The sequence below is a fragment of the Hipposideros armiger genome, unplaced genomic scaffold (genome assembly GCF_001890085.2).
Source record: "Hipposideros armiger isolate ML-2016 unplaced genomic scaffold, ASM189008v1 scaffold_725, whole genome shotgun sequence".
Classification (NCBI taxonomy): domain Eukaryota; kingdom Metazoa; phylum Chordata; class Mammalia; order Chiroptera; family Hipposideridae; genus Hipposideros; species Hipposideros armiger.
The window spans coordinates 790324-815835 of record NW_017732075.1 but is presented as its reverse complement, the minus strand read 5'-3'; the positions used below and the strand labels follow the sequence as shown (position 1 = coordinate 815835).

At 51.3% G+C, this 25512-nt stretch overlaps 1 protein-coding gene across 2 annotated transcripts in view; it reads right to left on the bottom strand.

The window, feature by feature from the left end:
• Positions 1–25512, bottom strand: part of ANXA6 (annexin A6) — a 43913-nt gene that overhangs the window by 14013 nt on the left and 4388 nt on the right. For both annotated transcript variants that reach the window (XM_019627245.1, XM_019627246.1), the window contains exons 2-16: positions 19665–19705; positions 14750–14840; positions 13952–14046; positions 13322–13435; positions 12263–12353; positions 11291–11370; positions 9527–9583; positions 8607–8700; positions 8077–8172; positions 6872–6930; positions 5739–5861; positions 4546–4604; positions 3153–3231; positions 1412–1493; positions 138–232 (exon numbers count right to left, since the gene is read on the bottom strand). In XM_019627245.1, the coding sequence (XP_019482790.1) occupies positions 138–232; positions 1412–1493; positions 3153–3231; positions 4546–4604; positions 5739–5861; positions 6872–6930; positions 8077–8172; positions 8607–8700; positions 9527–9583; positions 11291–11370; positions 12263–12353; positions 13322–13435; positions 13952–14046; positions 14750–14840; positions 19665–19682 (1233 nt within the window). In that variant the 5' untranslated portion in view covers positions 19683–19705. The remainder of the gene's footprint in view (positions 1–137; positions 233–1411; positions 1494–3152; positions 3232–4545; positions 4605–5738; positions 5862–6871; positions 6931–8076; positions 8173–8606; positions 8701–9526; positions 9584–11290; positions 11371–12262; positions 12354–13321; positions 13436–13951; positions 14047–14749; positions 14841–19664; positions 19706–25512) is intronic.

Genomic DNA, 25512 nt, shown 5'->3' with positions numbered 1-25512 from the left:
CAGAACACGTGACCACATGGAGTCCCACCACCATGAAGACCCAGATGCCCAACTGTGCAGAGCTGGCTGTGACAGGCCAAGCTCCCTCAGTGGAGGAGGGTGGATGTGGGACCCAGGGCCCAGGCTGAGGCCCTTACCCGGCCGAAGTGAGACTTGAAAGTCTGCCGGATCTGCTGCCGCTGGGCGTTGCTGCGGTGTGTGACGATGTCGATGATGGCGTCCTCGTCAGTGCCTGAGTCACCAAAGCCACAAGGCTCAGAGGCAGGCCTGTGGCCAGGCTTCCCCCATGCCCCCCACCGATGGACCCTGTCAATCTTTGTCAGGGTAGAAGTCTGGCTAGGCAGCCATGTGCTCCTGAGTGCTTGCAGGGGCCCTGCCTCATGCCCAAGCCACTGACATCACCTGCATTCCTCCCTGCACTTCCGTTGTATCATTGGTTAAGGAAAAAGACCCCTGGAGGAGCAGAGAGCACTGGATTGAGAACCAGGGCCTCTGAGTTCTAGTCCTGGCTCTGCCAATGGCTAAGCAAGCCCCGTTCCCTTTCTGGGACTCAATTTCCACACCTGTTACATGAACAGGCTGGAGTAGTTACTAAGGGATCCTTTCAACCTGTCAATCGAAGGCCCGTTTGGCAACTTATGTCCTTTCTCTTCAGCTCCCTGAGAGCTGAACCCCCAGCCCGTCTGACCACAGCAGGTTAACTCTGGAAAGCATCCGTATATCACTTCCTACCTCTCAGATGAACACCATCAACCTCAGACCTGGCACAGGACCCTATCTTTCAAAAGCGTTTTTACACTGGTCATCTTACAGTCCTAGATATGCTCAGTGGATACAATCGTTCCCTAGACAAATGAAAACGAGGTCCAGATAACGGAGGACTTAACCCAAGGTCCCAGGGAGGTGCTGTTGGACAGATGGGGGAAGAAAGGGCGATCCCCACAGGCAGTTCTCCCCACTGGTGCCAAATGGAGGCCTGGAAGAGGGTGGCCAGCAGAGGGCGCTCCCGTTGGAGAATTGGGACTCGTGGACTACAGGGTCCACATCCCTTGTCTTACATATGCGGGAATTGAGACTCCACGGTTGAAGGACTTGCCCAACTGCCCAACGTTATACAGTGAGTCGGTGGCAAAGCCAGGGACAGAACCCAGGCCTTCTGAACCAGTACTTTCCTCTACATCAGAATACTGCTCCTGAGGGGCTGGGGATACCTTGGTCTCTGAGAAGGGCTTGTGTCAAGTTCCTCACAACGCCCCCTCTCCTCCTGGGGAGCCAGGGACCTCCTCAGGAGGGTGTAGACTCAGGGACCCTAGTTTGAGTCCTCACCTCTTGCCCCTGCCCAGCCCACTGCCCAACCTGTCACCCCTGCTGCCCCAGAGGCCACCCCTGCCCCTTTCATGTCCCCCCTTACCAAGACCCTTCATGGCTTTCCTCAGCGCTTTGGCATCTGCATCAGGGTTGAAGTCGCTGGCTGGACACACAGTTCCCTTCAGCTGCAAGAAGCAGAAAGAGACTGAGCAGGTGTCTGGAGGCCTCTCCAGGGGCCAGGCCAAGACAGGAGCATGCGCGGGAGGGGAGGCTTTCCCCATGAGCCCCAAACCAAGCAGCTTGGGGGACAGAGGCAGGGGTGAAGGCATAGCAGACAGGCTCTTGCCCTAAAGCTGGAGAAGGGAAGAGAGAGAGAGAGACAGACCCAGGCCAGGGATCAGGGCAAGTGCTGGTCAAGGGAACAGTGGCCAGGCCCCTGCCCCAGGAGTCAGCTCTGACCTAGGTCCACGAGGCCTCCCCAGTCCTTCAGAATCCTGCCCTGTTCCCAAGGCCCTTCTGCCTTAAAGAGCCATCGCCCCTGAAAAGGCAACAGAAATGTTCTGGAATACCAGAACAGAGTTTTAAATTTCAGTCACTTCTTCAGTCACAACATTTTTCTATATTTGCATACATTCTATGCTATTTCTTAATATTTTTACTCAACTCAGCCTCTTTTCTGTTTTACTTAAATGCTTTCATTTTGAAGTACATTTAAATACTTCCAAAGGGCAAGACCTTTTGGTCCCTTTTGTTCTTTGATGTATCCTACAATAATGCCGGATGGAGTTAGCCCTCAAAAAATATTTGTTAAATGAATTAATGAACGCAAATAATTTTATATCATTATCATGAGTAGAAAGTTGGCATATGTCCCATAAAAGTGACAAGAAACCCACGAGAATAAACGTGATACAAACAAAAAAACATGCTGTCAAATATGTATCACCGCATTTAACCGAGACGCCACTGTTGCCAAAAGCAAAAACTCTGAACTTGAAGCTGCCTCTCTCGGCTTTCTCTTTGTGAAAACGGAAAATCGGCCAGTGTGGCAGAGAGGTGGCACTAAACCAAGACCTTCTCTTTGACATAATCATAAAGACTGAAGATATCAAAAAGGGGTAGCTTTCTCACCATGTCAGGTTCAGGGTTATTTAATGCCATGAAGGACCCCTTCCCCCAAACTAAATTCATTTCTCAGATAACCTAAGATCATCTGCAATGACAGCTCTTGTCTTATAATTTGGGAAACACTGTCCTACAACATCAGAGCTCAAGAGCCCTTCAAGAGCACTGAGACTGCCATGTCTAACACCCTCATTTTAAAGACGGAGACAGTGGCTCAGAGTGGTGGGGACCTGCCTAAGGTGGCACAGCAAGTAACAGGTTTTTGTGTGGACCAAATGCTACCAATCCCTGGGATGGTTTGCCCCAAGCACTTCTGTGAAAACTTCCATTGTCGTCCTTTGTGGAGCCTCGGTCTGAGGATGGTCAGGACAATCTTGAATCTTTCATGCCTCCTAGGTCCAACTGTTAGGCCCAGGATGGGATAGGCCCCTCCATGGAACCAGCCAAGTCTCCATTCAGCAAGCACTGTTAGTAGTTAGTGAACCAGAACACTTCCCAGCATGTTAGAGAAGTTAATGCAGGAAGCAGATGCCCACACCAGAGTGCCCACCCACCAATCATCATCACTCCAAGAAGAAAAGGAAGCTTCAGATGTGAGAACCAACGTCTTGGGTTGGCCACCAGGGGGCAGCTGGGTGCCAACCAGAATAGCAAGGATGTGAGAGCAGGAGTGGAAGCTTGTGGTCAAGTGGTCAAGCAGGAGGTGGGGAGGGTCTGACCTCTACTCGGGTCACTGCACTAAGCTCCCACATCTGATAGGCGACCTGCGCTGCCTCCGGGAAGAACTGGCCAGCAGCACTGGAATGGAGGGGTTTGGGGTGAGGACAGGAGGGAATGTCATCATAGGCGACACACACACACACACACACACACACACACACACACACACACACTCGCTTACTTTAAAGCCATCTACCTTCTCCCCAGCTTATCCCTCATCCATTCAACAGAGCCCTCACTCAATTTCTGAGAACCTTCTACCCTCTCGAGACCCCCTACAATGATGGCTCTGCCTTCCCGGCCCACGGTCCCCAGCAGGACAGGATTTCTCCAATCCTTCAACCTCCCCTTTCTTCCTTATAATTCGAGTGATATCTATTCAAGGCTCTCCTCTCAAACAAGTCAGTGACCAGCTTATGGTCATATCCTCTCTACAGCTCCTCCTGCAAAGCACCTGGGTATATCAGGTGCTCAGTAAATGTCTGCAGAACTGAATCAGCCCCTATGGCACTGACCAAAGGGTAACAGAAGGTTCTTGTAGTCCTTACTTAACTGGATCCTTATAAGCCCCAGAGAAGGGGAATCTCAGTATCTATAGTTCCCTTCCTAGCACACAAATCTGGTTAAGTCATGTCCCAATTTAATCTCTTCAGTGGCTCCCCACTACCCCAAGTAGAGGTTCACATGTCAGGAAGAGGACAGCAGGCCCTGCTCCCCTCTCGGCCTCATCTCTGTTCCCAGCTATCTACCAAAGTGTGACCTCAGTTATAAAAATGAACCAGGCTGTGTGCCCTCATCCCTACGCCTTTCCTCACCCCGACCCTGTCTTTACACCTTCCTCCTCCTCCTCCCCTTCCTCCCTGGGCCTCAGCGCCATTATCTCCAGGAGCCTCCCCCAGTCTGGGCTGTACACATACATGTGCTTTCATAGGCACACGTATCTTTCGCCATCACAGGACTGCCCTGTATGTGCGCCCAGGTCTGCGTGGCTTTCTAGGCTGCAAGCATCATCAGGTGCTTCCCCACAAAGGTACTTGGTATAAATGCGCTGAATAAATGAGTAGAGAGAGCAGGCATGACGAAACTGAGATGCAGCTATGAAGTAGCAGGATCTGGCCCCTCATATTCTGATTCCTGGTCCACACCCCTAGACTGACTTTCCAAGATCACAAGAGCAGTCATCTCCATGTACAGGAGGCCACATTCATGTTCACACACACACACACACACACACACACACACACACACACACTCAGACTTTCTGCTGCATGGTGCTCCTGGCTCCAAGGAATCCCCAAGCTCATCTAATCCATCCATCCATCCATCAGGATGAGGGGAGTCCTGGCCTGCCACCCCCCACGGCCACTCCCCCACAACCAAGAAGCCACTTACTCATCGTCTCCCCCACACAGCTTTAGCAGGGCCTTCTTGTACTCGCCAGAGGTATCATTCTGGGGTGAAGGAAAGAGAGAAAGGTTACTTCTTACCAAACTCTGGGGTCCTCTCAGACCAGGGAAGGTTCTGGACAGCCCCAAATAGGGGAAGGCTCTACACTTATTCATAGCATCCCTGACTGTCTTTCTGTCTGGGGGTGGCTGAGACCATGATACAGTGGTGTGCTGGTAAATATTGGGGGAAAGAGAGAAAAAGCCCTGATTTGTAGCATTTGCCAACGTCCATCGTGTAAATACTTCCAAAGGACAATTTCAAGTTATCAATATGACTTCATGGAATACAGAATTAAGAAGAGAGGTTCACTCCTCTGCTGAGTCAGTGTGAGCCAGACCCTATACACCAGATGATCCCCAGCCAAGTCCTCCCAAATGAAAACAGTCCGTGAAAATAGGGCTCCAGATACAAAAACAGTGGGAAATGCCAAAACCAAACAAATTAATGCACATTTGGTAGATGTGACATATTCTACATCCCTCTTCGAGCTTCATAAAGGCTGTGAGAAATTCTGAGGTACAGAAACTGGCTTGTCTTGGGTTATTATAGTTTTTCCCAAACATCTTCCTACTGAAACTTTTTTCACCCGCTGTCTATAAAATTACTCTTTAGAAACACACTTTGGGGAAAACAGCTTGAACTCAGAAAGCTTTATCCCATCTCATCCCCACTCCCCACCCCCCAAAAAAGAGAAAAAAAATTTTTTTTATCTGTTTCTTGACCAAGTCTCATGGGCTGGAAACTCCAGGGTCATCAACTGGCCCAGGTCCAAGAGGTCCCAAATGAACTCTCATCTGTGTTCTTTAATGCCTTTCCCACCCCCCGTCCCTGCCTCTTCCAGGAGACTGAACTCTCATTGCCCTTGGGATGGAGTCATCATCCTGGATTCAGCCTGTGTCCCCTTGAGGACCCAGCCTTCCTCTAAAGGCGTGCCTCACGTCTCATCGTCACCACCCGACTTGCTTCTCTGTTGAATTGCCTTCAATTCCCTGAATGCCACGAGGCAGGGGCTCCTGGAGTTCCCAAGAAACTCTTAACTTTCTAGGACAGTTCTTTTTCTCCTGGGAGTGGTTCCCAAGCCCTCTGTCTCAGCAGAGTGCCTCTGTCCCTCTCTGTCCCCTGTCGGCTCCTCTCACCTTGATCATGCTGTAGAGGGACTTTTCGTATTTGGTCCTGAATATCTCCCGGATGTCAAGCATGTCCAGCTCACTGCGTGAGACCATGATGCGGATCAGGGTGTTGTCCCGAGTCCCCAGGCCCTAGAAAACCAGTGGGTTTGGGGGACAGGGATTTGAGAGGAGTCTAGAGTGCTGGGAGCCCTCAGGTTATTTGAAAATACAATTTTCGTAATGAAATATTAAAATGAAGAACAAAAGAAGCCAAACACTGCCATTCCCCGTGAGGCTCCATGTGTCCCTTCCGCCTTCATCTCCTTCCTCCCGCCTCTTTATCATTCCCACCCTTGATTTCCCTTATGATTCTATCTGACTTCGTCACTTGAGCCAATATATTGCTTAGGCTTGCACGTTTTGGAACTTTGTAAATATGTCACTGCGAAGTTATTTTTCCTGCTACTCCTGATGGACCCTGTGGTGTTTCTAGATTTTTTCCTAATATGGACAATATGGCTAAGAACGTTATGACACGTGCACACAGGCAACATGTCTGCAGGGCTGAGTGGCCCACCCTCACCCTGGCACTGGGAGACGGGATGGGCTACCGTCCACTTGGCCCTGTGCGATGGCCACGGGGGGCCTCGGGCAACAGACGACTACGTTCCTTAACCCTGGGTGCTGTGGAAATATCAGCAGTTTCTTTGTGTCTGTGTGGAAACTACTGGGAAGCAGTGTTCTCAGTACACGTCCAGCGTGGAATCGCTGGGTCACGGGGATGAGTACCAGGACTCTTAGCAATTACCAAAGTGCTTTCCACTTCCCTACGTACACTACATATAAACGTTCTGGTTAATTAATATTTTTTTTAAAAGTGTGGGTTTCCAACCCATCTGGCTGGCTGGATCAGGTGCAGGCTGTCACTTCACCCGCTTATCAATCGTGAGGTCAAGGCAGGTATTTGGGTGAGAAGGTGTGGGACCAGGCGGCATTCCAGGCTCTGGGCCTCTCCTGGGACACAGTGTCATCACTCTGTCCTGTGGCCAATCCCTTGAAGGCTCTCTTTGGCCAGTGAACCCCAAGGACTTTTGTAAGAGTCCCAACAGTCCTCTGGGGGTGGGCAGAGGCCCCCTCCCCCATCAACCCCAGCCCGTTACCTTCATGGCCTTGAAGAGCCTTTCAGCAAAATACTCCGGGGTGCTTCGGATACACTTCACTAAGAAGAGGAAGAGGTGGTTATTCTGACTGCCTCGGAAGGGGGGTACAGTGGCTGGACCCCTCCTTTCTTTCCATTCCTTGGTGGTCACCAAGTTCAAACCCAGGAAGAACTCTGGCTCCTGATAACCCACAGCCCGCTTTTGTCACAAACCCAGGGGATAAAGAAATCAGGAAATGGGCCTGTTGTAATATGAGTAGTATGTTATGAAGACCCACTTCATCTTTCTAGTCCTTTGGGGTTTCGTAGGGAACTGGGCCAGATGGGAGGCCGCATCAGGTGGAGCTGGAAAAGGTGTTCTTTAGATTCTGCTACACCAGAAAGATACTGGCGTTGGCGGCGGAACAGCTGTGCTGGCAGAGCGGGCCAAAACCTGATGACTGGAAAGAGTCGGCATGGGACAGCTCTGGGCGGGAAGGTGAGGCCTGGGCTGTAGCCCTCCCCCAAGAAATATACACACACACAACCTACCCCAGGCTCCGACATGCTGACTCTTGGAATGTGTCTTGGCTCGCAAGGGCCTCTGGGTCAAGCAGTCTAGCCCCTCTGCCCCCATTTACCAGATGAGTAAATTGAGGCCCAGGAAGGATATGTGACTTGCTCCAAATCAACAACAGATTTGGGAAAAGCCCTGGGTTTGAATCTTGACTTCACCATTGACTAGTCAGCTCCAAGCATCCCTCATCTCCAGAGTACCCCCCAATGTATTACAAAATGACCCCTTGGCAAGTGGGGCAGCCTCTGCGAGACGTGGTTTCCTCATCTGTGAAATGGAGACAATGACAGTGCCCACTCCTGGGTCCTTTTGAAAAATTAAACACTCAGCACAGCGCCTGGCACACAGTATTGGCTCCACAAAAATCAACTCTCCTAATCATTATTTCCCGACTCCCAGCCCAGTGCTCTTTCTCGCCCCACTACACTGGAGGAGTGAACAAGAGCAAGTCAGGGCCTGAGGCTCAACTCCCTGCCTCCCCGGCCTCCGCCATGCTGCCCTGGCTAAACCTTTAGAATTCACCGTCTATCTGGTTCTTGCCTTCCCATCTCCATACCACAGAATTCCCCTTTTCCATTCTCAGCCCCTTGTTCCTGGGCTAGAATCCCAGACTCCCTCAGAGCCCCTTGGAATGCAGCGTCAGAACATACCCACAGCCAGCATCAGCTTCTCAAAGTCCCCGGACAGCTCCTCTCGGATGCTGGCTTCGATGGGCTTCCCCGTGGTCTTCAGATACTCGTCAAACACTGAGTCAGACAGAGAGACAGCGTCGTCAAGAGTGATCCCATGGCACTGAGAACAGCAGGGACTTCAGAAGGGAGGGCACAGGGGCCAGGACCGGAGCGCCAACATGAAGGTAGGGATAGCACTTTGGGAGGTGGCAGGGAGGTCATGCATATCACCAGCCACCGTGCAGTCAGGCTGCGTATGCTGTGAGGGCCTGTGTCTACCTCCTATGCCAACATGAAGACAGGACCAGTACTTAGACGGAAGGGCTAAGCATCCTGTTAACGACTTGGGTGAGGGACCACACAAACCATTGTCTACTGAAATCAGGACTGGTGTTTGGGTTGCAGATGAAGTAGTGATCATGCTCTATTAGCAGAAAAGGAAAAGAGAATGGAATTCTTGGCACAGCCCCCAAAGGGGCAGCTGTTGGTCCTCTCTGGAGCTTGCTTACCCAGTCGAAGATGCTGCTTGCTGCGATTCCCCAAAATGTAAATGAACTGGGCTTCATCTGTTCCCCATTTCAGTTCCCCTGCCTCGTACAGGTCCTAAAGGGGGAAATGGTGGGGCTTTACTGAAAGAGGAAACCTCAGGAGACAGGCCTCACTGGCCAAGCCACTCAGAGCTGATGTTGGGTCCCTGATGATACCATTAATTGGTAGCCTCAGGGCCTTTTCATATACTGTACACCTTTCACCCTTTCTTTCTGGGGAAACTCCTACTCAGCTTTCCAGTGCCAGAGCAGATGCCCCATTTGTTCTCAAAGCATTTCATGATATCCCCAGGCAGAATTCTGTTTCCCTCCCTTCCTCCCTCTTCTAGGCTCCTACAGCTTTCTGTTTCTTTATGGCTTTGAGCCACTGTATATGATGATTTCTCTATATGCCTGTCTCCCTACTATGGCATAGGCTCCTCCAGGGCAGGGACTATGTCTTAGCATTCTCTATACCCACCCCTGCAATGTTACTGGCACATAGTGGGGCTCAAAACACCTGGAATGTATGGTATACCCCGGGAGAAGGTGTTTGTGTGATTAATATATGTCTGTCTCTTCCAGTACTGTCTGATGTTGTTCATTAGTGGTTCCCCAATGTGTGGCAGAGTGCCTGGCACATAGTAGGTGTTCAATAAATGTGAATTAACAGAATGAATAAATGAGCAAATGATAAAAGCTCCAAAATACATCCCACCCATTTTAAATGTGTGTACCTTTGAAAGATAACATAAATCCTTTCTTCAACAAAGCACTGTATACATGATGGCTGAGTCAGTTATTTCTGGTATTTGCTGCAAATGACTTGCCTCCAGCCTTCCCCAGATCCCCAACCTCTCGCCTCTGTGCTTAGGGGGCCTCTACCATAGGTGCTTGTTTACCTGGGCATCCTGTTGCACCAAGTCCTCGCTCACGACATCGTCCTCCTCCCTGGTTCCCTGGGCAGAGAGACAAGGGACACGTGGTTCAAATGCCAGAACCAGGGGGAAGAAAGCCTGCGTGCCAGTGGTGAAAACAGGGAGGCCAAGAAAACCACGGTGGCCCAGAAATGTCGAGGAGCAGTGACTTAGAGCTGCCACTGGATCAAGGCTGCAGCATCTATTTTGTGCTGAATCATAGTTCCTCCCACTGGCTTTTCCCTTCGTCCTTGGAGCTGGGACCCAACAGGGGAGTCCTGATTATAATCAAGGTCCTTCCAGGTACCACCAGCCCAGAGGAAGCCAGAGCCTTGTACCGAGAACATCTCTGAGCACAGGGGCCCCTGTCACAAGTCGTGGCATGGCCCACGATGTGCCCCAACAATATTAGAGGGGTAAAAAGTCTGCACGATGTGTGTTCTAGTAGCGGCTCCCAGACCTTAACCCAAAGAATTCACCAATGAGGATTTGAGACCTGGGCCCTCAGATCTGAGCTCACAGGCCATGAAGGCACCAAAATGCATTGGTGTTTGTTGCTTCATCCCAGGCCATCCGCCCCATCTGACAGAGGACACTCACAGGGGGCAGGGGACAGCCCTACTAGGCTGCTTGGTTATGTGGGCAGAGCTAGCAGGCTTACCATCCGTGCCATGTCATTGCCCACTTGGTGTCAGAGGTTGAGGAGGCAACATCCTTGACTCTAAGACACAGGCTGGAACTCTCTTTCCAGAACATCCCCTTTCCCATGCCTAATGTTTCTGATCATTCCCCAGCTGCTTAATATAGGATGTGGATTGCCATGGTAACGGGAGGAAGAGAACTTATGCAAAATGTGGGTGAGGGTGGGGGAAGCAGTGAAAGAAATAAAGAGGTGGCTGGATTGATATAGAAAGCTTCCTAAAGGTTTGGTCCTTGGAGCTGGGCTTGAGACATCTCAATGCCTGTGAGGCCAGACAGGTAAGAGTGAAATGGCAGGTTAGACCCGCTTTCCAGTCTACTTGCAGTCATGCAAAAGGCAGGCCTGATACTGCCAGAACTTTCAGTTATTCAAAAGAATCCATAAATCTGGGTTTTCGAGCAAAATCTGCCTATTTGTAATTGTTAGCAACGAACTCAAAGTGTTTCTTTCTTTTTTAAAGCACATGGTGTGGGGAAAAAGACGCCAACTTGGCAGGTTGAATTTAGCCCAGGATACCAGTTGTGGCCTCCTCAAGGTTTCTTCTTTACACGCTCCTTGGTGGGAGAGAGGGGCACAGGGTTTGACTGTGAGGGAGGCAGTGAAGACAGGCCCTGCTGGTGTCCTGAGGTACGTGCAGTGGCTGAAGAAGGCATGGCAGGAGGGAGGCCCAGAGAGGAGACGGGTGCATGTGGGCAGGGGAAGGAGGTCACAGGAGAGGATATTTCTGGTCACAAGAGAGAAGGGTGTGTGCAAATGGAAATTTAGGTCAGCTGACTGTGCAAACCAGGGGGACCAGAGCAGACCCCTAGACACTCAAACTCTATACCCTGGTGAGCCAGCGAGAAACCATCTCAAGTTCAAGGATAAAATAGGCAGGGGGAAAGGGGGTAGCCACAGTACAGGAGGAGGATTTTATACCCAAGGAGACACCAAGGAGTCCCTCACAGGCCACCCTGTGGGCAGGAGGGGGGTGGGGACAGGAGGAGGTGCCCACAGCCCTCTGCCTGCACTCCAGTAGAGCTCAGGGGAAGGCCCCAGGGTAGACCAACCTGGAGCAGGACCACAAGCATCTTCTGGAAGTGGCCAGAGGTGTCGCCAATGATATCAGCCTCCAGGTCGCGCTCATAGGCTGCAGGGAAGGAACACAAGCTCTAGTCCCATCCTCAGGAGACCCCAGAGATCCAGGACAAAGGTCCCTGCTGCCCCCAAATGATCAGATACTGGCTATAAATCCCAAAAGCCAGTCTCTTGTGATGGCCATGGCAACCTCCAGGGCATATTTTCAGTTCTTTATGCTGACCCATGATATGATGTGATGGGATCTGTCTACTTCTCTCTAGCCTCACCTGTGCCACCCTATTCTGGGCACTGTCGTTGCTCCCCTGGACAGTGGCCACAGCCTTCTGGCTACTCCCTCTGCTTCTGCTCTCACCCCCTCTCCAATCCACAGCAACAAGGGTGACCAACTAAAAGCCCATATCTGGTCATGGGCTCCCCTGCTTCCCACTGGACTTAGAATAAAGCATCACCCCTTTCTCTTGGCCTACAAGACGCTGTGTGGTTCTGCCATGCCCTCCATCACTCTTGCCTCCCACTGGCTACCAGGCTAATTTCTGCCCCAGGCCCTCTGGACTCGCTGTTCCCTCTGCATGCTGGGATCTCCTCCCCACTCTTTATACAAACGGCTCCTTCTCATTTCCCCCCAAGATAGGCTTTCCGTGACCACCTGTCTGAAGCAGGTCCTCCCCAGCGAAAGTCAGATTCTTTTTTACCTTGTTTCTTTCATAACACCACCACATGTCATCGTATTTACCTGTTTATTGTCTGTATCCCTCATTATCTCATTAGTCTATAAGCTCTCAGAGGCAGTGTCTACATGCACTTGGCCTATCCTGAGAAGCTAGCACACTGCCCAGCACAGAGCAGGTACTAATTGGATGGGCAGATCGGAGGGAAGGAGAATCTCCACCCTTGCAATCACCCTCATTTCATATCCTGAAAATCCCTCCTGCTCATCTCACCATCTTTGTACGCTGCCACCAGCTGGTGTATCTGCTCATTGGTCCGGGAAGCCAAGATCTCAATGAGGCACTTCTCATCGGTGCCAATGCCCTGGGAGAAGAGAAGGGACACGTGAGTCAAAGGCCAGGATAGGAGGCCACCAGTCATATGTTAGGATCCTGGAGTGGCCACGGCTATAAAACCCCCAGCGTTGAGGTACTCCTACCACAGCTTGTAGGCACTGATTGGGAGCTGCTGCCCTGAGAATCAAAAGACATGGGTTCTAGTCCCACCTCTGCCTGCAGCTTGCTCTGTGACCTCTTATTAAGAAACTATCTTTCTGGGTCTCAGTTTTCTCATCTGTAAAATGGAGATGCTACCACTTGCATTGCCAAATTCACAGGGAGATTGAACAGGTAATAATCTCTCACATTGCTAAGTTTATCAGTTTATGAAATGGATTCATGTTTAATAGCTCACTGGACGCAAAGATCATAGCACATCATAAACTGTAAAGTGCTAGATACATGTAAGGGCTCTTGATCTCTCCATGCTTCCTGGGGAGTGACCCTCTACCTCCACCAACTGAGCTAGCTGCTCCTCATATCTAAACAACCTCCACCACCTCTCTGGCCATTTTTTTCTCTAGCCTGGAATGACCTTCCCATTCTCATCAACCAAATCCTCTCCAGGCGTTTGGGCCCAACGTGGTCCTCTTATCTTCTATGCTACCCTGGTCCTAACCTCCTTTAGTATGCCATTGGCCTGTGGGTGTTGAACACAATTTGTCTCCACGTCCCTATAGCCTGCTTCCTTGGGACTGTAAGCTGCTGGTGTGGGGGTCTGAACCAAGGGCTCCCTTTCACAGGGGCTGCCTCACACTGACATCTGTTCTACATCTGTCCTTCTGCAGGAGACCGTGGTGCCCCTCCGGGATAGGGCTTGGGCAGGTTGCCTCTTGAAAGCAGGTTACAGCCGCTGGGTGGGTGCAGGGCTCACTGAATCCTTGCTGTAGGGGCATCTTCCCCTTCATCACACCCCCATCCTACCTCCAACACACACAGACCCACGCTTCGTACCGAGATGGCGTCTTTAATTTCTTTGGCGTCACAATAGGCAAGTGGCCTCATCAGACCCACAATCAGTCGTTCGAACTTCCCTGTCAGCTCATACTTCAAGTCAGCAATGAGGTCCTGGGGGGTGGGGGTGGGGGAGGCGGAGGAGGAGGAGGGGAAGAGCAGTTATAATGATAAAAATTACATTTAATGAGCACTTAGCTCTGTACGGGGCTAAGCAATCTCACTGAATCGTCACTCTTGGAGGTATGTGCTACCATCAACCCTAAGAACCAGGCTTAGCAACGTCAGGTAACTTGCCCAAAGTCATACAGCCAGCACATGGTGGTGTAGGGTTCAAGTCCACAGCATTCTGCCTCTTCCCCACAGTTGTTTACTTGTTTACTTGTCTCCCTCCCACTACCTGTGAGTCCACAGGGTTGACACCTCACAGGTCTTATTTATCAGCACAGTGCCCAGCACACAGCCAGTGCTTTAGGCAATTTGTGGCTGAATGGTCCCTGACTAAAGAGAAAAGGAGGGCAGAGGTGCCAGCACGGAGGCTGACCTGGAGTAAAATACCCTGAATAAACACACAGGTGAATAAAATCATTCCCTGACTCCCAACCCCCACCATTTGGTTGCCATGGTTACCTTGCCATAGAGAGACTTATAGCTCTGGCAGATCTCCTGCCTCTGCCTGTTGCTCCGGGAAGTGATCAGCTCCAGTATGGCCTCCTTGTCACTGCCTAGAAGAGGGGAGGGTACCCGTCACCCTATGCCAACCTGCCTCCAGGAAGCCCACCAGGGCTGCTCCCTGCAGTTCTTGGCATCAGCCTTCTGCTCATGAGGCAGTGGTATGGGGGGTTGGGGGGGGCATGGATCTATGGGGATCTGTCAAGTCCCCACTGAGAGGGATGACAGCACCCACAATATCTGAGCACAGAGGGCCTGTCATTCAGCTCATCATACAAATAAGGAAACTGAGGCCCAGAGGCGGGCAAGGACTCACCCAAGATCTCACAAGGAGCCTGGATTAGAAAATCCCAGGTGTCCTAACACCCAGGACTGGGATCTTTCAACAAGGAAAATGAAAGAGGATAACAAGCACGAAATTCAGGGTATTGGCTACCCCCGAGAGAAAAGGCAGGATGGAATCTGCCAAGGAGGTTCCAACTACGCGAGAAAGCAAGTGCTGCTTCTCAAATTGGGTGACATGTCTGTGGGTGGAGCTTCTATTATTCTTTAAACCCTTTTTGTTAGTCTGAAATATTTCATGATAAAATTATGAAAAATAATTTAAAAAAGGAGACGAAAGGATGAGTAAGTGAATCTCATCCCTACCCCCCACAAGGACTCTGGGATGTGCCTACATAAGGGGACACCCCCAAGCCCACCCAGTGGACCCTGCGTCTTTTCCTGCAGCCCCACTCCCAGTGGCTGGGCACCCACCAAAGCCCTTCATGGCGGTGTACAGAGTCTCAGCATCCTGGTTGGGGTCAAAGTCCGGGAAGTCACGAATGGAACCACGGTACATGGCACCCTGTGGAGAGAAAAGCAGACGGTGAGCTGTAGACCCTGGCCCTGAACGGGGCTCTCAGCCCCAGCCCCAGGCCACACTCCCAACCTTAGCCACAGACAGAGTCCAGGCTGAGCCCTCTGCCCCTAAACTTGGGCACTGACCACAGAAAGCCTGGACAAGGGTGGGGATGACTCTCTTGGTACCTTCTACCACAACCTGCCCCAAGGACAGTGCCACTTCTCCACGGGAGGGTGGCTCAGCCAAGCCCTCGGCCCCGCACTGTCCCAAGACCCAGAGATAAAAAGCCAGGCTGAGTGCAAGGGCTGGAAATGAGCTCTGTAACAGTAACAAGAGCCCCTCATGTTTTCATGGCGCGTTCTGCTTTACAAAGCCCGTTCACCTCCACTGTGATGATTTTTAGCAACTTGAAGAAACACTTAAGATGATCTCTATCACAGAAACAAAGGAACCGAGCCCAGAGAAGGGAAGCTTCTTGCCGGGGTCACTGCAACCCAGACCTCTGGCCTGTTTCCTTCTGCTCTCCAGCTCCAGAAACCCTGTCGCTACCAGCTTCTTACGGTGGGGTCTCAACCCGGGGAGCCCAGAGCCACCCTCAGAATCAACGCCAAGGCAAGGTGCCACCCCTCTTGGCCCAGTAAACTGAACCGGGAACTGGCATCTGAGAATAAGTGGGCTGGGTCCTTGGGATGAAGGGGCGGAAAGGCAGAGCCAGCGGATCTTAGACATCAAACCTGAATGCACAATGGACTGGTTCACAGAGAAGTCAGATGTGGGTCAGCTACACGGCCCTGAGAAGCATACGGTCCAGGAGAGTGGCTGGGAGAACTGAGGATACCAGGGCTCCAGGCACAGAGCACAAGGCTCGGGGACAGGGCACTTAGCCGGTGCCAGGCCTGATGCTTCGGGCTGAAGATTCAGGGAGAAGAAGACCTGACCATGTCTTTCATGAGCTTCTGACCCAGTGGAAAAGGGACAAGCATACACATTAGCATAAAGCTTGTAGTAAATACCCTAAGACAGAGGCTAAGTAATGTGGGGACAGAGGAGGCCGAGTCCAGCTGGGGGAGGAAACTGGGAAAGGCTTTGTGGAAGGGGTGCGGGTGGCCCAGAGAAACTGTGCCTTAAAGGAGGCAGAAGTGGACAGGCCAAAATGAGCCTCCCCCCACCTCCTCCGTCGCCCAGTGCCCACACTGGAACCTGGCCAGGCACTTGGACGCTCTTTGGTTTACATCTGCAGTTGCTGGCTCCTCCGAGGTATGCATGCGTGGGCGCAGGGTTGCTATTTAAAGTTCTGACAGGGCGGGTGACCAGAAACGGACACGGTCCCCTTCCCGCCACAGGTTAATTCCTTGTAATCTGATCACAGCCCTGGGCAGAGAAGGACAGATACCAAATTCCTGGACCAGAAAAGAGATACTCCCTCCAGAAAGCTCTAAGAGTCTCGGTCCTCCTGCTCGCTGGTGTATTCCTAGCACCTAGCACAGGGCTTGGCACAGCTAGGCACTCACTGAAGACCTGCTTCCTAGATGAATGGGTGCAGAGCTGGATGACGGCTGGATATATTCTGAGCCGGTTGAAGGTGTCCTCCTAAAGGATGCGTAACAGCTGGCCCCAAGGGGCGGGGTGGGAGTGGGGGAAGAGAGGCGATGGGGGAGAAGGGATTTATGCAGAGGAAACAGCATGGCAAAGGCCTGGAGGTGACAGCAAGCAAACTGCATTCACGGAAGCAAACCCAGATACTTCAGGGCTCAATGCAGACGCCCGACGTTGCCAGGATCATGGGATTGTAAATTGCCAGGAAGGAATGAGAAGATGGAAGCGTGTTCCCAGGTTGAAGGGCAGAGGTCTCGGCAATGACAGCACGCTGCCGACCCTCTCCGGTTGGGGCTCCTCCCACCACCACGCTTCTCCCTCCTCACACACTGCATGTCTGGGGAAGGGGCTGCGGTTGAAAGATGAGGCAATGCCGTCTTGGGGGAAGGGAAGTCTAATGATTGACACAAGCCTCAATCAAAACGTTCCCTTAGGGAAAGGCTGACAGGCCGACAGGCTTACAGAGCCGCAAGACCGGTCTCCCACGTGGCTCTTTGCACAGGAATAATAAACTCTTCTAGGGGGCTGCCTGCCAGACTAGTTAACCTAGGACCCTTCAGGATCACAGCCACCAGAAGAGGAGGCCACAGCAGACTTAACACTGGTCACATCTAGACACACAGAGACAGTCCTTCAAATCCCAGGCCCAGGTGTCCCACCATCGGTCATTCTCACACCAACTTGGTGAATTCTGCATTGCCAAGTGCCACCTTTGCAGCTAGCTGTCCCCATGTCTCCTCCTCTAGAAGACAGGTTCCTGGCCTCAGGTACCCATGATCGCGGAGAGGGGAGAGCAGAGGCAAAGGGACTTTCCGCCTTGAAATATTCAACAGGCCCCGATGCCAGCTGGTGAGCAGCCTAGACCCTGGGGCTCTGTGGTCTTGGGCCCCATCCAGGCTGCTACGAGAGTAGGAGTCCTGAGGCCTCTCAGGAGCAGAAGTGACATCACCCAGAGAGAAGGCTGCTGGCCAGAACTCCACCTGAGAGCTGCCTTCCTCAGACCCGACCCAAGCCTCATCTCTGCAGTTCCTGGGGTTCCAGGCATCGCCACCTGCCCCTCTTGCTCTGTTCTCAAAGTGTCCATACGCCCAGCACCGTGTTCAACCAAACCCAGACATCCCTGTGAAACAGAGCCATGTTTCCAGGACCTTTCTATGACAATCCACTATTTCTTCACATCTTTGGGCTTCAAGTTCCCCGAAAGAAAGAGACAAAAGTACTATCACAGCAGAGGTGACAGAGGGAGGTCTGGACCACGGAAAAGAGTGCGTGGCTCATTCTGTGCATGTGGGGTGTGTGTTGGGAAGGGGGCGCGCTAGAAGCAGAACTGGGGTGCTCATAACTGGGAGCAGTGGACACCAACTTCAGCTCAATGAAAGGAATTCCTTTCTCACACTTCTCTAGTGTTGCCTTCTGCCACCTCGTCCCTTCACCAAACCCTTGTACTGCAAGCATGCCAAGTCACTGGTACAGCCAGACACACTGCATTCCCTCCGCTCGGGCCTTTTGTTCCAGCATCACCTCTACCTAGACCATCACAGCCCCGTGCTCTTCCCGAGTAGTTCCTCCAGGCAGTTTTCCTGTTCTCTCCACCTGCATGTTCCCAGAGCTCCTTTACTGCCCCCACCAGAGCATCAACACGGTGCATGGGGATTCCAACTTACCCCATGGGACCAGGGAGCCCTAAAGCTCTGCCACCCTGGGGCTTTTGATTACAGGATGTGTACTGGCCCGTGGCCATGGCAACAAGAAACCACAAGTCAGCCAGGCAGAAAGTGTGGTGTGGATGTACTGCGCCAGGAGTCTAAAGATCTGTGCCCTAGGTCCTGGCCCCTCTGACCTCCCGGGGTCTGATCTGTCCACTTCAGTCACTTAGAACCCTGCAATTCAAATGCTCCTCAGGAAGCAGTTTGGGGATGACAACATATGGAAATGAGGAACAGCAAAAGTTCTGCCTTGGCACTGTGCCCATAACCACTAATACTCTCTCCTCCTGGTCAGAGGCCACTTGTGCAAAGTATGCTCCTCGGAGCCTGATAGGGAGGCCATGGCTAGCACTATTTTGAGTGTACTTATCCTATATCACACGACACACTGTGCTCTTCAAAAACTGTCGATAGCTATTCTTAAGGGCCTCTTCATTGGGTGGCAAGTCATGAAGACTGGGACCAAGTTTAGTTTTCACTGAGCTCAACCACCTCAGAATGGAAACTGAGGCCCAGAGAGGGTAAAGAACTTACTCAAGGTCACACAGCTCCGGCACTATGTCCGTGACCTGTAGCTCTGTGATTGAAGTGGGGGGTAAAGGGGGCCACGTCAGGTGTCCCTTAGTTTTCTTCTCCTTTTTTGCTCCCATCGCTGCAGTGACCACATCTCTTTCTCTAAGGCCAACCGACAGGGATCACTCTCAGGCAAACCCTGGCACAGAAGGACACCTAGCTCTGACCAAGGACAGAGCCCAATCCTGGCCACACCCAGGAATAAAAGCTCCGATATACCTCCAATTCTACTGGCCAGCAAAGTGGTCACACGGCATCAAAGTCTGGGGTCTCCCAAACCAGGGAAACGTAACCCCAAATGCATGTGACAGGGAACACTTCTACCTCCAGAGCGGAGAGGGCCTTCTAATACTTTTGCCTCTGCAGTATCCATCTCCCTCCCTGGAGGAACCACTCTTGAGCTGGACAGTTCAGGTGGGACCAACTCCGCCACCTAGATTCAAGTTACCCAGGCCCAGCTAATGAGAACCAAACCTGACTTTCCCTGGAATCAGGGGAAATAAATTATGTTGTTTCCTCCAGGCTCCTCAGAAAGCGGAGTGGAAGTCTGGAGCTGCTGGTGACCAGCGTGCCAAGTCAGGGAAGAACCTGCCTGAGAATGAAGCCACTCAGAGGAAGCCCAGTTCAGAGGCAGAATCCTGACCCTATCCTTTGGGCCCCTGGACCCAGCCAGGCCTGAAGCTCTGGGCTTCTCGCTCATGTGAACCAATACCCGTCCTTTCTGCTTAGGATGTTGTGCGTTGCCATGGCTCACTTGCATCTGAAAGACCTGTGACTTGTAACAGGAGCAAGCAAAGCCTGAGAATCCCTCCTGTTCCTTTCAAGCTGAAGGTACCAGAGCTCAGGGCCTAGTGACTCGAGGAGGAGCCAGGCCCAGGGAAGGCAGAGCACAGCCTTGGTTGGGGAGAAGGGGCGGGGATGGGGTGGGGGTGGTGGTGGAGAGACTCCTTACCTGTGCTGGTTTGGCCATGGTCTCGGGTTGTGTAGAAAACACTGTGGAGAAGAAAGTGACCCCATGAGACTCCCCTGTACTCCCTTCCCCTCCATTCTTTCCCCCAAATCGCCTCACCCTTCGTTCCTCCCAAGGGAGAGTATGTTCCCCCTGCTCTTTTTCAGCTGATTCCAGCCCTTCAGGTTAAATGATACCCCAAGACCTGACTCAGGGCCAGATGCATTTTTCAGAGGACAATGGACAGACTAGCCAGTATCCAGACACTCACATCAGCATGGGGAAGGAACTGGGAACCCAGAAGGAGAAAGGTTACGACCATTGACCACACAATTCCTCCAGACCATGCAGGGCGCTTGCTCAGGTATGGTCTCAATGTTCGCAGCAATCCTTCCGGGTATCAGATCCCCCTTTTTAACAGAGGAGAAAACTGAAGCTGGGGAGGGTGGGGAGGGGATCTGGGAGGTTGAATGATTTGCCCAAGGTCACAAAACTCAAAACTGAATTCAACGAAGTCCAGATTCCAGAGGCCATGCTACCTGCACCAAGCGTGCTCTCTTTCCACGTCACCAAGAACACTTCCAGAACCCAGGGCTTAGTGGCCTGCAGATGAGAAAACTCAAGGGGCTCCTGGTCACCTGTTGCAAATATCCGAAGGGCTATGGTTCCTATATAAGTCAATAACCACTTCTTCAGCATCTATTCCGAGAGGGCACTGCTCTAGGTATTGAGGATACAGCACTGAAGAAGAGAGTACATAAAACCCTGCTTTTCTGTAATGGGAAAGAATAACAAAGGTATGTGATAAAAACTAGGGAGAACAGATAAAGCCTGGTCAGGAAAGAGTGACAAGGGGTACAGTCCCAGACAGAGGGAGTGGTCAGAGGGTCTCATGGACCATGTGGCTACCTGGGGCAGTGCAGTCAAGGGGCTCAGGGTGGCTGACGTGGCAGCAGGGACACTGGGGAGATGTGGGGTTGAGGAACCAGTGCTGGGGTTACTGTAAAGATTTTGGCATTTTCTCTAATGGGACAGAAAGTCCTAGGGAGGTGGTGACTGAGCAGACAGGACACACAATCTCATTGAAGGGGGTGTCAGGAGACAGGGTCTACAGTGAAGGAATAAGATACCAAGATATCTTACCTAAAAAGAAATGAAAAAAAAGGGGTATAACCTGTTTGGAAAGCGGAAGAGAAGGGGGAGAGGGCTGGGCTCATAAGCACCCCCGGCAGGAAGGCAAAATGGAAGTGAAGCAATCGTCTCGGGATGAGAGGAGGAGAAGGGAGGACCAGTGCTTTCCATTTTATGAAACGTGATATTTTGTAACCCTGTCTCTATTACTTTTTAAAAATAAAAAACCCCAACCCTATTAGACTAATATTTAGTAAGGCTTATGAGGAGCTGCACTAGAAGAGCGGGGAGACACTTAGGAGACTTTTCAGCTCAGTGCTTTCCAGTTTTCCACATCAACCCCCATCAAAAAAAAAAATTTTTTTAGGGGAAAGTAGCCCCTGACCTCAGTCCATAACCCTGCGCTCACTGTGGGGTCACTGGAAACTACAGGGGGGAACACAGGTTTTGGAGTCAGAGAGACAGACCTGGATTCAAGTCCATTTTGTCACTTATTAGCTATGTGACCTTGGGTACACTGCTCATCTCTGAGTTCAAGGTCATCTCAAGTACAAAACTAGGGCTTTCCCTTTCCTGCCTTGTGGGTTTGTTGGAGGATGAGACAAACCTTTTATCAAGGGCAGAGCAAATGAGGCTAGGCAGAGATCTGTACTCAGTAAATGGTGGCATTCACTGTACTTAGGGGGAGGTTCTGAGGACAGGCTTTGTCGTGTTTGCCCCATGGGTCCCCACTGCCTGATTACAGGTCCCCCAAACTACAGTCAGCAGAAAGACATGAGATGGGGTTGAGAGTAATGAGCAAACAACAGAGATCTGCTTGCAACTGCCCTGTTGTTTCCCTGACAACCAGGGGCCTCCTGTTGCACATGTGCAAATGTGCAGCTCTCACCAGGAAATGGAACCCAACACCCCCCCCCTCCTTCCCCAGGAATGGGGCCCCCAGTTACCTCAGGGTCTGGCTGGGAGCCAGCTCTGGGTTTCCCCAGACCTGGGGGATGGAGTAGGCAGGAGATAAGGGAGCCCCAAGGCCAGCAGAGAAACAGGGACTAACAAGGCCCAGGAAGTCAGCTGAGACAAGGAGGCAAAGCGAAGGCCTGTCACTGGCACCTCCAGCCTCGAAGCATTTTCCTTTGGCCCTGTGGATGGAAACTTCAGTTGCTGGCTGCAGCCCAGGCCCATCTGGACAGGAGCCCCTTTCCAAGGAGAGCCGGCTCAGAGGAGAGGCCTCTAAGTCTTTGGGAAAAAACACTCGGCTCTGAGAGTCATTTATGCGTGCCTCATGAGCCTGCGTACATCTTATGTGTATATGAAACACAAGCTTCTTCCAGAACCAGATGTTCAGACTACAGCTCAGGGAGCCCAATTTCTAAGAGCCCCTCCTCTGAAGACTCAGGGACCCTCTGGAGCTAATCACAGAGGCGCCGTCTACCCTGGTTTTACCCTGGCTTTATAAGAGGCTCTGATTCTTCCCAGAACAACCCAGATCATACCTCCCAAATTGGCTAAATAAATGTTTTAAATTCAATGTTTCAGAATCCCAGAGGGCCCTTAAAGGAGCCACTACTCCAACCCCCTCGTTTTCTAGATGGGGTAAACGTACCTCAGGGACGATAAGTGACATGCCGAGACCCAGACAATGGCCAACATCTCTGCCTCCCAGTGCCAGGTCATAACAAGGCCCCACAGAGCCGTAGGTCCCTGCTCCAATGGGACGTTAGGAAGAGGCCACAGGGTATAACCCAGGTGCCGGCTCCCAATCTGCCTGTAACCTCAGATAAGCCAGGTTCTCTCTCTGGACCTCAGTTTCTTCATCTGTAAAATGGGGATATTATCGCTCTCTGGAAAAATCCAGAGTGGGTCTCGTGAAAGGCTTTTCTCAATTTCAACCAGGGATTTTCACAGAAAAACCTCAGACTATCAGTCCTAGGAGGGTTCTCCCCAAGGCCACAGGATTCCTCTCTAGCAACCCCAACCCCCCACTCCTGCCCCTGCCCCAATATGCAAGTTTTATCATCTTGGTTGAAACAGCTTCTCAAGACTGGCAGGTATGGTCACTCTTGACCTGACTGGCCATTCAGGGTTCCCTGAATCTCTTCTGACCTGGCTATCCACGAGGGCTCATTGTCGCTGATCACTCCAGAAATCCATTCAAGGGTAGAGTTGTCTGGTGGCTTTGTGCTGCTGTGGCCACCCCCTGCCTTTAGTCCTTTAGCCTACAAGCAATCATATTTCTTGCCTGTCCCTTTGGTAGACCAGGACTGACTCTGGGAGGAACGCACTGGGGTAGAGAAAACACCAGAGACGGCAGGACCCATGGCTGGTTGCCGCCCAGCTGCAGAGCTGGGGAAACCAACAGCTGGACACGGGAAGGTCTTGTCCAAGTCATGAGCTTTGAGGTCAGATCTGGTTGTGAGTCACAGCTCTGCCCCGCCCCACCCCCTCTCCCCCATTAATCTGTGATTTTAGTAAGTTATCTAAACTAAAGCTCAAATCCACAACTGCAAAATGCATATAAAAAAAATACCTTCACATATTGAGAAATCAATAATGGATGAAAAGTCTTTAGCACCATGCCGGGCACACAGCAAAAAAGCAATAAATGGAAGCTTTTATTGTGATAAGCCCAAGCATTCACAAGAGAGGTAGGGTGGCATCGTAAGAAAAAATGCAGGTTTTGCAGTCATGGCCTGAGTTCAAATACAAACACTGCAGATTCCTAGTTCATGACCTTGGGTGAGTTATGTCATTTCTCTGACTCGGTTTCTTCACCTCTGAAATGACACTCTAATTATGTTTTTGTGAAACTTCAATGAAGTAAGGCAGGTAAAATAATTAGTATGGTCAGGTACAGATTAAATGTTTACTAAGTGGTGGCTTCCGTTGCCACAGTCATCATTATTAGAGCAACCATCTCCAAAGTGGGGTACTGGGCATGACAAGTCATTGGGGTGCAGGATGAGAACATTACAAGTTTCTAAATTTTTTTATCTTGTCCTTTTATATTCCATTTTTGGTGTTTGTTATTCATATATAAGGATACATATTAGGGGTTCAGGTTGACAGAAATACACAATCAAGAGTTTGGACTCAATGGAATGAAGCAGAGGAAGGAGAGAGGCAGGCAGGATAGAAATACTAGCATAAGAAAAAGCATTTCTGTCCTAAAAAGGTAGCTCATGGACTTTAGAGGAATAGAGTACACTTTTACGGAGGGAGATATTGAGTGTAAGGGGGTAAAACCAGGTGTGTATGGAAAAGGCAATTTGAGAAAAATCAAGAAATAACCTGGAAGATCGTGTCAAGAATCACCCAGACTCCTATGCCCCTGGAATGCCCAAGGAACCCTAACTTGAGCTGTGTCACTGCTTTGCCCACTCATTTCCAATGGTACCTTCAATGCAGACCCTTGGGCATTCAAGGCCCTTGACATCTTTCCTGACTTATCTGCCCTCCTCCCCTCCTTGTCACCCACCACCACTTCATCTCCTCCCTAAACCAGGAGTCTCATCCACCAGCATTTTCTATCCAGCCTGCTGGCATCAACGCCAGTGCTTTTCAATTCTGCTTTCATTAATAAGTGCTGAAGAGTTTTTCAAAGCAACCAAAGCAGAAAGTCAAACTCTAGAGATTCTGACTCTGTGGTTCTGGGGTGAGGCCTGGGCTTTGGTAATTTCTAAAAACTTTCCTAGGTGATGTTGATAAATCTTCTAGAAAGCCAGAGGGGATTTTCTCTGGCCTGTAAACCCTCCCAGCACTCTGAAACCACCTACACTTGGCTGGTTTGGGTCAGTTGCTGTGGTTTATCATCCCCTGTTAGATGGAAGCTGTCTGCCTCCAACATACTGTGGAGGGAAATCTGTACTTCAAACTCTCCAGGTTATCTAATTTCAGTCTTTGAGCTATTTTACAGCTCAGTCATTTGTAGATAAGTGATGGTAATGCAAAGTAATTCTTAGAGACATGCTCATTCTGTCCTGTCTGATGAAGGTCCAATTGATTTCTCTCCCCCTCTGGTGGAAAAACCAGTTTGCCGCCATTTGTACCTTCCTTTCAATATAAAGGTATCTAGGGCCGACTGAGTGGCATGTTGGTTAAGAGCTGGCTTGGGACACCAGCTCTGAGCAGCAGGGCCCTCGTTCGGGTCCCACATGAGGGCCAGTGACACTGCCCTGTACAGCTAAGATGGTGAACAATAGCTCGACCTAGAGCTGGGCTGCCATGAGTCGCCGGCAACGGTGTAGGCTGAAGCCCCTGCTGCAGTGGGCTGCCATAAGCTACCGTGAGCAGCCAGCAGCCGCCATGAGTGGCCGTCCAGAGGCCGGCGACTGATCTGCCTCACCTGGGAAGAGTGCAATGATCATAATACCAACATGGGCCAGTGAAGCAAAGTCCTCCACAACTAGACTGAAGAACAAAAGGACAGCAACGTATCTGTTCCTCTCCCCCCAATTCTCCAATAAAAGCTTTGGGGCCAGCCCAGTGGCGCGATGGTTAAGAACTGGCATGGGACCCCAGAGGGCCCGGGTTCGGATCCCACATATGAGGGCCAGTGACACTGCCCTCCACAGCTCAGATGCTGAACAACAGCTCAACCTGGAGCTGGGCTGCTGTGAGTTGCCGGCGAAGGTGTATGCTGCAGCTCCTGTGACAGTGGGTTGCCATGGGCTACCGTGTGTAGCCAGCAGACAGCGTGAGCGGCCAGCAGCCGCAGTGAGCGGCC